The sequence below is a fragment of the Geospiza fortis genome, unplaced genomic scaffold, assembly GCF_000277835.1.
Source record: "Geospiza fortis unplaced genomic scaffold, GeoFor_1.0 scaffold1, whole genome shotgun sequence".
Lineage (NCBI taxonomy): Eukaryota > Metazoa > Chordata > Aves > Passeriformes > Thraupidae > Geospiza > Geospiza fortis.
The window spans coordinates 5776344-5789042 of NW_005054320.1; the positions used below are offsets into that span (position 1 = coordinate 5776344).

Sequence of the window (12699 nt, forward strand, 5' to 3'; positions counted from 1 at the left end):
CAGGTTTACGTGGTCAAAACCTGGAAGAGATGGGGTGACAGTCTAGAAATGTCACAGCATCCCCCTGAGCCTCAGCCCATGTCCTTCAGGCAGGAAAATGATCAGTCAGTGCTGGTTCATGTCATACACTCTCCTAGGACAGGGACAAAGACACTGGCAGCTCTTCTAGTCAATGACACAGACAAGTAGGAAACTCTCCACCTACAAATTTGGGTTTTAAGGGGCTTTTCACATGCATGCCACACAGATATTTATGCATCAAGGAAGTGGCAAAATCAAGGAAGAAATTCTCTTACTACAGTGCCCTCATGGTGATGAAATCAATAGAGCTGAACAGTACGTGTACACATCTTACCCTCTGTAATAATGCCATTTCATGATGTGCATAGTACAGATTCAGAGGAAATTTATAGTGCTCTCTCTGGAAATCTTGTTTCCTTCACTGCAGAAGTTGAAAAAGGTAGAGTAGACAAGGGTGCTGGGAAGTCAGACACCAATCTATGAATTATTCTTCCAGGCCTCCAATTTGAGAACCATAGAATATTCACTGCTTTCCAAATGAAACTAATCAAGACGTGCTTGGACATAAGTGATATATGTGTTACATATTTTGACACATTAGTTATTTTACCTTTAAAAACAAGACTCTTCAGGTGGAAGGCACCTTTGCCCTACATATCCTGATTCTATATCTGCAAAAACAAGTGCCCTTTCCCACCTTTTATTTTACAAGAGCTAGGAGGAAAGAAGAAGAGAAGGCAACTACATATGTGAAGAATCTGGCATAAGGAATTTAACAACACTGTTTTCAAAGCCAAGTATTAATTGTGTGCAACAAAGGAAAAAGAGATAGACTCCTAAAGAATGAAAATCATACATTAATAAATATTGGCCCAGTATGTAAGCACTTTTTCCAAGCACACTGGAAGTGTAATCCTTTATGAGGGAAAAAGCCTCAATATGCATAACTGCAAGAAGAGAAAGTAAAGATCATCAGGTTCTCAAAATAGCATGAGAAGTGTTTTCAAACACTGTTTACATGCAAAAACCTGTACAATCATGTCAGAATATATGTATGTTCACCAGTTTATAACAGTGCATGTTTTCATACTGATTCCCAAGGAATAATGGAGTCAAAACAACACTTAAGATTCCATACCTTGATTATTTCCACCAACTGATCCACACCACTGTCACCTGGAAAGATCGGTTGTCCTAGTAACAGTTCAGCCAATACACAGCCTGCTGACCACACATCTAAAAAGGGAAAGGTGGAGGACAGGGAAAAGTATCAGTAAAATAGACATATTAAGCCATTCATAAAAAACCAGCCATTTTAAGCTACTTACTTTATCCTTTGCCAGTTTGATAGCGTATGCAACACAGCTAAAAATAAAAACCATTCCTATCCTAATGTTACCAGATACCTGGTATAAAACAACAGTGTGCAGACAATCTTAGAAATCAAGCTGTGACATAATGAGAACTGGAAAATCATGTTAAATGCCATAATATATTGACATTAAAACTTACATCCAGAGAAAAGACCATAAAATGCTTGCCTTTTTAAATTGAGAATTTCCCCAAACCCTGTGTTGTTTTAAATCACATTGATTTTGAACTATGCATAGGTATCATGCAACACAGTGGCTGATGTTTTTACTGTTTCTGAGTGTTGAATAGACTCAGTTTTTCATACATATATTGAAAGCATACATGCACTGACAGATGAACCAGTAGTGCAAGTATTACTGGTAACCTGAAGTACATGATGATTAAGGGATCTGGGAGGCAGCCTCTCTACCCAGTCACTTCAAGATCTAATCTTTATCCCAATTCCATTTGCCAACTTGGATGAGTAACAGAACTGCAAGTCACAGATCACATGTCAACAGCATCTGTAGATGAAGCCTTTAATTTTTGTATGTATACCAAAAACCTCAAGAAGTCCTTAGGAGCTATTCCTCCTACATGAAGAAAATTTTCATAATCTATTGCAGGTATATCTTCTTAAATAATTAGGCAATTCAATATTACAGAAGCAACTTAAGAACGTATCTAAGTGTACTACAGAATACAGTATTTTTTTTTAATGTAATTAACCAAAAAGAAAAATCTAACAAAGCAAATGCAATAAACACTGTTTATCAGTGTTTGTGAGAATCTAATGTAATTGTACAGCAAATAAATGGAAGTTTAAGCTGCTCAACACAGCAGAAGTATTGTACTTGAATGCAGAAAACTGCTTCTCCCCAAAAATAGATTTACTGTAAAGTTTTCTAGAAAAACATCAATTGTTGAATGAATACCTGAAACTTTACACTAAAATCCAATCTCAAGCAAGCAATCAGCAACAGAAGAGCCGTAAAGCCTAGAATATAAACACCCCAAAGGGGAAAACCAGTCCCCTTCCACCCATATGTCTTTAAACTCTCACCTACTTTTATGAGCTAGTCTTGTTCCCCAGGAGAATTTATCTCCTGAGACCTGTTCCACTGAGATAATCTATGCTATGACAGAAACACTTACTCCCTCATCTATTTAAACTAGGCCCCATCTCTGGAAGTGTTTGAGGCCAGCTTGGATGGAGCTCTGAGCAACCTGGTCTAGTGGAAGATGTCCCTGCCCACCTTGGCAAGGGGTTGGAACAAGGTGGTCTTTAAGGTCTGTTCCAACCTAAGCCACTCTATGATTCCATAGAACTGTAAAGCAGGATATACACAACCATGCCAGTTATGGCTAAAGGTCTGAGTAAGGAAAACTTCTCTGACAGTTCTCCAAGCCATCTATTATCACTTTGTCACAACCACCACAGAGTGGTGCAAAAAAAAACCAAATAAAGATTTCAGGAGTTTAAGACTTATATCAAAATAATCAGCAAGTTAAAACACAGTTTTCCTTCCCCAATTTCTAAAGGAAAGAGTAAGAAGGCTATGCAAAAATACTTCCCCTCCTCAAGAATATGGTTCAATTGGAACATACAGTAGACTAACACCACTGTCATTACTTCAGCTTTTGAAATTATTCACTTCCAAATGAAATGGATGCACTTTTACCTAATGTCTTGGTACAAACACTGCATCAGGGTTTAGCATAAAAAGTAACTACTCACAACGTAAACAGTACCAGAAATAATTTGACATTTGAGTCCTGAATTTTAACAAGCAAACATACAAGTTGATTATTTTTATCTTTTAGTCACATTAAATAAAAGCTGATATGGGCACTGAGGTGCTAAGATCTCTTTTGGACAACAAACTAAGAAGGAATAATGTAAAGAATGTTTAATTGCATCTAACTGCTAATCAATGTCTCTCTCTGATAGCTTCTGCTGTTAGACCAACACATCCAGCAAAACCATGATGCAAAGCATCACTTTTTGTGTCTCCCATGCATATTAGGTTTAGAGGAATTACATAACAGTTCAACAGATAGATTTCTCCAGAGGTACTGAAGAGGTAGATTAAATGTACTAAGCAGTCAGAGTGCTGTAACTTAAAAATCTATTTGAAGATACCTTTAAAGGGTTTTAAATAAGCCAAGTCCTTTAGACTGTCCTTTACAAAACAAGTAGTTAGACCAAATCTGTAATCATTATTTACAACTCAAATCCTTATTTTGCACTGAAAATGTTATATATGGCAAGGAAAAATATTTGACAGAATATATACAAACACAGAGCTGACAGGAAAGTAAGTCTTCAATCACAATTCACTTCCTTTTAAGATTTTGAAACTATGCTAGCATTACTTTTTTCAGATTAGACTGTGGTTTTTTTAAACTGTTTTAAATAACCTTCTGGTCTGACTGCTCCATTAAGTTGTCTTTGAGCTGTTTTTGCTTTTCCTAGTTTCCCCAAATGCTTTTGCACTCCACCAGCCTATTTCAGACAAGTCTGTAGGGCACAAGTCTCAAATGCAATACAAAAATTTTATAAAAACAGCAGGGAGCATCAGTGTTGGTGCCAGGGTGAGGAGGGTTCAGTCCTTTGGGGAAGTGCTGGGCTTCCCCAGCCCTGCCAAACTGCAACTGTAAACCAGTCAAACAACGTGCAGGTCCTTGTTCAAGAAAGCCAAGCACGAACAGCAGAGGGCACACGAGAAAGCTGAGGGCGTCACATGGGAACAGAGGAAAAAAAGCAAGGATGTAGGTCATGAGAAAATAGGTGGCAATGGCTGAGGAATACTTGCTGCATTCACACTGGGTTTAATCCCTCAAACATACAACAAAATCCATCAGAAACCTATTGCTCCTTAGGCACTGAAATCTTCCAAACGAGGCAATCTAATGTCTTGTTTAAAGTCTATTTACTTTTCCTTTATTTTGCCTGCTAACACTTTAAATACACAGTGAAGAAAAATACAGACACTTCAAAATCCCCATCTTTTTTCCAGGCATGTAATTTCACCAACTTCCAAATTAGGATTTGGGCAATGTTCCCTGGACAAGGAAGTGAACAAATCCTTGAAGCATCCTCAACAAAATCCAGAGAGTAGAGGCTAACTTGAGCAGCTCCAAGGAGGTACACAAACAAAACATACACAGGTATTTATACAACTTTTGATAAGTGATGTACAATAAGGAACACACTAAGAAATTTCATATCTGCTGAAACTTGAGGGAATTTATGCCATTGACTAAAATTTGGTTCCAGGATAGTTTGCTCTTTTTTTCCCCACACCCTTTATATCTTGCATTTTAAAATATATCTACCACATCAGGATGGTAAAATTCTTCCTCAAGCCTGAAGTAAACAAGTACTAATTTCAATATTTAAACACATGTTACTTAAAGGAAGTGATCAGCTTACAGTAGTTCCTTCCCAAAGACTTTTCTCTCTTAGTACAGTCAGAGCTAACTGCTACAGATTAATATGTGGTGTAACTACCTGCTCCCATGGGAGAAGAAGCATTTTCTGAATTATTTCTTTTCAGTGTGTGCAAGTTAATTAAAGCCAGCTAGGACTCTCATTCACATACTTTAAATTAGCCAATAAACAAGAGAGAATCTTAAAAGAAAATACATCAACAAATGGTACTTACACCAAACTAGTTGGGACAATGTGAAATTTTAGGAGAAAATACTGAAAACTATTCATTTTAAGAAAGCAGGCAAGGGTACTTTCTTCATACCTTCAGTGAAATGCAGTCTAAACAATACAGAGAATAAATACAACTGCCAGGCAACAGCAACCTTCACATAAGCTTACTTCAGATAGTTGTCACACATTACAATGGTAGCTAATGCCGTATCTTTCCTAGACTAAAGAACACTTAGAAAAATACCATTATCACCTAACCTACCTCCATGAATTTAAACACACAAAAATTCATATAGCCTCTTGTTCTACAAGACTTTTCTTAATTTAAGTCTCTACTACTTTATTGATCTTCAGACCTGTTAGATGGACAATGTCTAATAATATAATCTTCATAATGCCCTTACATTTGAATGCATTCTAGCATTACAGAAGGCAAGAAAACAAGTATTTCTCTTTAAATCAGGAACACGCATTTGGGAGAACCAGTGCAAAATACACTCCTTAGCTTTAATTCTGTAAGCATGCAACAGCCATTTTGAGTTGGAAATTAACACCCTATCCACAAATTTCACTTCTTCTGATCTCAAACTCTGCCTTTCCAAGCTGAAAAGCTGCCCCTCTTCTTCACAGCACAAGCACCATTCATTGAATTACACTCTAGCTCCTCTAACTTGTTATTTGGAGGACATGGAGGAGGAAGGGGGGGGAAAAAAGGACGGTTTCTCTCACCCACTTAGTACAAATTAAGAACTTCCATTTATCTGACACTTTATGGGGCGTATTTACCTTCCTACTTTTTTATTACCCTCATCTATTCATCTCTGCCTCACTATTCCTTCATCTTGATGGACTTCCTCCATCTTGGAGGTGACTCAAAGTTGCTTCTCTGGAAACTGTGGAAACAAACCAAAAGTCAGAAAAGCAGCACTGGGAAGTCATAAAATCAGCAGCTTCTAATTGCCAAATGCCAGACCCAAAGTGCTTTTCACTGCTGCTTGTTTGAAACAATATCTGGGATGTCAGAACAAGAGAAAAATTCAGGATTACAGGCAGGTGTGCTATGTTGGTAGAAGTTTTGCACATCAAGCCACCACAGATCCATGGATTGAGGAGAAAGAGTAAGGCTGAAACATGAAAATGCTTGAAAAGACATGCTTTCTCCAGTATTTGGAACAAAAACTAAACACAGGTATCTCTATTCTCTCGCAATGAAGAGATGAAACTACAATGACAGGTGGCAGAGTAGTTCAGTAATTAACACACCTGCTTACTTTCAGCACTGGAAGTTGCCATCTGAGAAAGAAGCAAATTCTTCTGACTGTTTGGCAACTGTTCAGGGACACACCTCATGGTGGTTCTTCCCCAAGAAACTCTGAGACAGGCCAACTACACATACCTGCAGAAGAGCTTCTGCTCCAGACTGCTGAGGTGAAACACTCACGCTTGCTAGGAAAGTGAATGAACAACTTGATGATACTTATTTTCAGACACCCCAAGAGAAGCCAGCAATGGTCATGCAGATCAATCTTTTCCTGCCAGTGGCTATAAATGTTCCCTCTGGAATGCTCCCAGCTCCTGCCAGCGCAGTGGTGGAACAAAAGCACTGAGAGCAGCAGCCCCTCGTTGTGCAGAAGCACCACCAGGATCTGCTGAGCCCTCCCCTGCCCTGCCACCTCACCTAGGGAAAAACACCACATGAGATTGAGGCAAAGCTCAACTGCACAGCTTCTTTCCATACAAAAGGAGCTCAAGGCCACAGAAACATCTGCACTCACCCCTACTCCAGTGCCTGTCCCAGGACAATGCAGGGGAACATGGGCACCCATCCCAGGGTTTTTCAGCAGCAGCATCACCCATGTGACCAGCACAGCCAGAACTATGCCATCAACATACTCTGGGATGCTATAACACACACAGACTGGCAAGGAAAAAGCCTCAGCCAAAATGCTGTCAAGGCACAGCTGAAGGGCTTGGTTTGGGAAAAAAACCAACAAACCAGCCCCCACCTTCCCTCTCTTCCCCCCCCCCCACAAAAAAAAACCCCAACCAACCAACAACAGTAACAAACTCCTGCAAATCAGCTGCAGGAAGCAAACTATGTCCATTCCCAGCAAGCTTTAGAGACACACACAAACACACACACTTGCAGAATTCATAGCCAAAGGTGCACAAAGGCCCAATCTGTATAAGCTATGAAGGCACCCAATTGACATGAATATTTGTGCCTGACCACTGAAAAATCCTGTAAAGTTCTAAGGCAGTTACATAACAGCTATTATGGGTAGAGACTTGTACTATTTGGCAACAGTGACTATTTAAGAACTCTAATAGGTCATTTCCCAGGTTGTTATTTTAAAAATAGAGTCCCAGGTCTGCTGGAGGCACTAACTCCAGTAAATGTGGTTTGATGCTACTCTTACTATGGTATATATTTTTAAATGCAGCACTAATGTGGTACTTTACAGAAGTGTAACAAACATCACATCCCTGGCTCAGTTTTTTTTTAAAGGGACCTCTTGGGTTAGCATTAAAGTCATGCACTTCAATGAAACAGTCAAGATCCTAGAAGTTAAATGCCAGTTTATGGTTTGTTGTGACATCCAGGATGAAGAGACACATCCTGGAATGAACTGCTACACTGGAGAGCAAGTAATGTCACGAGGACAAATTCATGTGTTTAAAGACAACGTGGATGAAGCCAGACAGCAACTGCTGGTTACAGTGCTAAACAAGATTACTAACAACTGACATTGTAATAATGCAGCTGGCTGTGCAGTCAAGTATTGGGCCACCAGTGTCACTGCCTAGTCTTAAAAAGGACTTCTTGCTTAGAAATCCTTCCAGTCATTATCCTATTGCAGTGCATTATAATCATAAGCCCTGCAGTAACATTAACAAACAACAAAAACCTTCACAAAAACAGCTGGAAGCCTTGCAGATAATGTAGGAGAATTTGTACTTAGAACACTTTTTGGATTTGTATTCTTCATCGATTTTACTTTTACCACAGTTTACTAGAGAATATTTAACTGGGGGAATAAAAGATCCCTGCCTTACATGTAAAGCTCACTTTTTGTTACCACACACACAGGTGATTCTTACAGAGTGATAAAGACTACAGTGGGAAAAGGTTGTTATGCTAACAACTCACAAGAAAAACAAGAACTTGAAAAACCAAGCATGCCAACAGATAAGTTTAAAAGGCAGCATCACAATACTGAAGCATTTCACAGTTCCCCATACTCTGAGCTATGGATAAAGCACTAATAATTACATGCCCTTTTCCTTCTTTTAATAAATCCCTCTATACTTGTTGATTGGTTTTCCAACAAACTGGATGAGTTTGGATGAACAATCCCACATGAAATAAGGAAGGGCTCTCACTATGCACCATTGCTGCCTACCAGCAAGAACTAAGGAATATGTACAAACAGCAGCAACACAAAATTAACCCTTAGAATTTCTAGCATATTGCAGAACACTGGGAAACTGTAGAGCTTGTAAAAGCATTTTATTCCTGCTCATCTCCCAAATCCAAAGACTGCTAAGAAAAAAGGGGAAGGTGGATAGGACAGGAAGGAACGAAGGAGTATTAACTTCATTTTCAGCCAATTCAGCACAAATTTCAAAGAAAGGACTTGAAGGGACAGGTGGGGTTTTTTGGCACAAGAAAGTCAGAACAATGACTGAAATTCAAGATATTTTGGAAGGCAAGTGAAAAATTGCTCTTCGGAATGGAATTTTTATCAGAGCCATTTTAGAGACCAGCATGTAAAACAACAAAAATGGAAAGCACAAATTGAACAAGGGTCTGCAGTTGGAGCAAGAGACACTTCACAGGCTTATGTGAAAAGCAGTTTCTCCATAAAATACACATTTTATGCAGCTATCCTCTGAAACAAGAGGTCTCAGTGCACTCTGATAATGCAGCTGAGCCAATCTATTAGCTCTCAGCTGGCAAAAAAATGTCAAATGGGATCAGCCACCTTCCCCTCACTCAAGAGCTCACAACACTTTGCTTTTACCTGGGCTTTGCTGCTTACTGGACTGCAGAATATTGCTGATTGCACTCACTCACACAGCAGGAAGTTAACCTGCCAAAATCTCTTGTCAGTTGATGCTGAATCAGCAAATTAAACAGTAAGCTGTGAGAGCCAGGGTATCCAGGGACAAGAGCAGGGGTGGGGCTGCCACTTCTGGCAGCAGCTGACAGTAAGTTCTGCCCTTCTATCTTTATTGTGCCATACTTTCCCCAGACTACTCTTGGTTCTGCCTCTTTTTCCTACCAGGAAGATGTGTAAGAGTTGCTACAATACATAATGAATGGGAAAAAATTCGTGAGAGCAGGGAAGTCTTCAGGAAGATGTTGAGGTGGGGTTTTTGTTCCTCTTTAAGAACTGCAGAGTTAAAACAAGTCAGCCAGCCACTGAGTTCCACACTGGTTCAAACACAGTGAGTTTAAATATACTGGTTATAAACATAGTCTGCCAAGAGTTGATCATGATCTCAAAATCCTATTGAAAACATTAAACCTTGCCTAAATGACTCAAGTCCATAAGCAAAGTAAAAGGTTCCCCAATATTGTGCTGAGAACCAAATCTGCTCTCTTTTGCACTAGAACTCAGAAGGAGCCCAGGCAGTATCTTGACTGAAAAACTGAAGTAGTTACCAACAACCAGCCAACACACTGTTGTTCATTTCCAAGATTTTTCATTTTGCTGTTCATTTTTGGTTCTCTGCTGTAAGAAAACTTGGCTATTCCCTGATGTCCATCAAACCTCCAGCTCCCCTAGTATTTCCATGACACAGCCATGTGTCAGGTATATAGAAAGATTTCTTTGTGCTCAAAATTAACGACTAAAGGACAGTAAGAGCTGCAGAATTAGTTGAATTAGAAGGACTGCTGTACACAATATATTGAAGTTGTAAAGAGAATTTAAAGTCAATCACACTTACCTCCCCCATAAACTCTTTACTAAAAGCCAAGTAAATAAATTACAAATTTATGTCTAAATGACAGCACATCAGAAGCAGTAGCTGGTTTTCTGCAGACATTCTTTACAGTTATTTCAAGCTACTAAAAATGCTTTTCTGGTTTGAGATCTCATATCTACTTTTAAACTAAACAGCAACATTACATGGATATTTTTTTCACTTGTAATCAGATTTTCCCCCTCTACATTGAAAAAGTCCCTTTCGTAGGGTAATTAACGTTGAAATCTCAAAAGGTGTAGAAAGCACAGCAGCCATCTACAAAACACTTGTATTACTTTAAAAAGTGGTACCTAATAACTTACAAAACATTTGTATTTCTTTAAAAAGTGGTACCTAATAATTTATAACCAAATTCAGCCTCCGGGGATTATATCTGAGATCTCTGGAAACCTTTACACTTCAGTAGAGGATAAAAACTGAGGCAGCTGGTACAGATGTCAATGAAATGCACCCACATACCTATACTGGAGGTATAATCGGTGGCCCCAAAGATCAACTCTGGTGCCCTGTAGTACCGAGAGCAGATGTACGACACGTTGGGTTCTCCACGAACCAGCTGTTTTGCACTGGAAAGGAAACAACAGTATTTCAGTAATGAACACCTGCTGCAATATTGCTGTGCACACCAACATGAAGCTTTGGCACTCTTCACCCACTCCCCATTCCCAAATGTTGAAGTACAATATTCTTTTAAGCTGATTCAAACGGACTCCTTGATTCACTGTGAAATCAGTCCAATCCATCAAGCATCTACCTTGTACTGGGGACAGCAAAGGAAATTCTGAGTACAATCTAGGTGAAAAACAGGGTCAGATTTTTGGCTGCCAGTTGTCTTTTGATAGATAGAAAGGCTTGTTTACAGTGGAAAAGAGGACAGAAAACAGGTCGGTCAAATGTAGTCACCATTTAAGGTTTAAAAGCTCTGGATACTCACAAGGACTGAATGGGGTATTTTTGTCTGTTTGGGGTTTTTTTTTGTTGGGTTGGTTTTTAATTTCCATCACAATATTCTGCTCCTTTGCTACTTAAGGGAGCACGGTATGAGTGACAAAGAAAAAAAAAAGTATTTGCCATTGAATTCACATGTTTATGGTCCACAATTAACATGAAGGTTTCTCTTATACTGTAATCGATCAGCCACAAAGGATCTAACCTACAGTATTGTCTCAATACTTCTCTTTGAAAGAATCCAAGAAAAGAATGGACCACAAGATCTCATTGCTTTATGAACATGAGTCTACGGGCATATTACACTTCTTTCTGAATTAACAAGTGCAAGACAAAAAGGAGCTGGAAGACAAAACTTCCCTTACTGCCCTTTTGGAAATATGACATTCACCTAAATAGCACCAAACACTGCAAGCCAGTCAAATCCAGTGTTCAGCTCTCCAGACACTCCTCTCAGCCTTCAGTGAAGAACTTCCACCACCTATTTTAAAGTCTCAGTTTTCAGTTTTCTCTATAGAAACTACAGTTAACAAATTCCCACTGATAAAAACCAGTAAATATTCCCTTTATGCATTGCCAGTTTTGAGCTTCAGCATGATTTCTACTTTGCCCCAGTGCTGGTGAGGTAGTGCTGAGGAGATCCCAAGGCACCAGCCACGACGATGCACTGCATGAATAACCCCCTTCTGACATTCCCACTCACTATGGGCAGCAAATTTAGCAACAGCAGTCTCTGTGACTTCTCACACATATACCCCAACTCTTTTAGTCTGCAAAGTTACAATACAATCTAAAGACTGAACTTTCTCAGAGAGAAATCTGTGTCCTGTCTCACTGCAGATTGCCAGAATTTCTGTATCAGTTCTAAGGTGGGGACTGGACTCTAAAGGTGATTCTGAGTGGATACTGGAAATAAATGTGCCTTAGGAAACTAGAACATAGATGCCCACTGTCCAACAGCTTCAACTAGAAGTCCTGCTTCTGATTTTGAGCCTCTATGGTATTTGCATCATGAAGTGAATTGTTGTAAATGCAAGTACACTAACTAGTGTAACAGCATCCTTTTTAAGTTACAATGCCACCACGCCTGTCCTCTCTTGCCCAAACACACTTTACTGCAATAACTGGTTCTGGTTTTCCATGCTGCAGTATTTTCCCTATGTCATGGTGTATTTATTTCATTTTTCTAATACCTGCAAAAATAAGAGGCGTGAAGTTTAATTCCCTTCCTCTTAATATCCTTTTCCAGCTCTTACCTGCCACTCTTTTGAACTCACTTTGGGGGGAAAACAGAATAGCAGTAATTCTTCTTTTAAGCTACAAATAAAAACCTTCTAAGGGACACTGAGAATTTCTTGGCAAAGTTTCATCAAGAAAGATCTCTTTACCAGGTTTCAGGCCACAAATGTGCTTACCTTCCAAAGTCACAGAGTTTTAGAACAGCTGTATCAGGGTCCAGCAAGAGGTTCTGTGGTTTTATATCCCGGTGGCAGATCCCAAAGGAATGGATATAGGCTAAACTCCGGAACAGCTGATACATGTACAACTGGAACACAGAAATACCAGTCAAATCAGGTAAAACAATCAGTTTAGCACAAACCCTTATTAGAAGAAAAACAAAATCACTGAGAAAAAGACCATACTGAATGCCTATTAGGGCTATGAAGCTGAACAAGGTATTTGCATCCCTTCCCCACATGCCTTTGCTACATACA

The 12699-nt window shown here is 39.3% G+C and overlaps 1 protein-coding gene across 1 annotated transcript in view; it reads right to left on the minus strand.

Moving 5' to 3' along the window:
* The window catches only part of GSK3B (glycogen synthase kinase 3 beta), a 158425-nt gene that overhangs the window by 41185 nt on the left and 104541 nt on the right, over positions 1–12699 (minus strand). The window contains exons 6-8 of the mRNA XM_031056706.1: positions 12400–12530; positions 10496–10602; positions 1160–1257 (exon numbers count right to left, since the gene is read on the minus strand). Of these exons, the coding sequence (XP_030912566.1) occupies positions 1160–1257; positions 10496–10602; positions 12400–12530 (336 nt within the window). The remainder of the gene's footprint in view (positions 1–1159; positions 1258–10495; positions 10603–12399; positions 12531–12699) is intronic.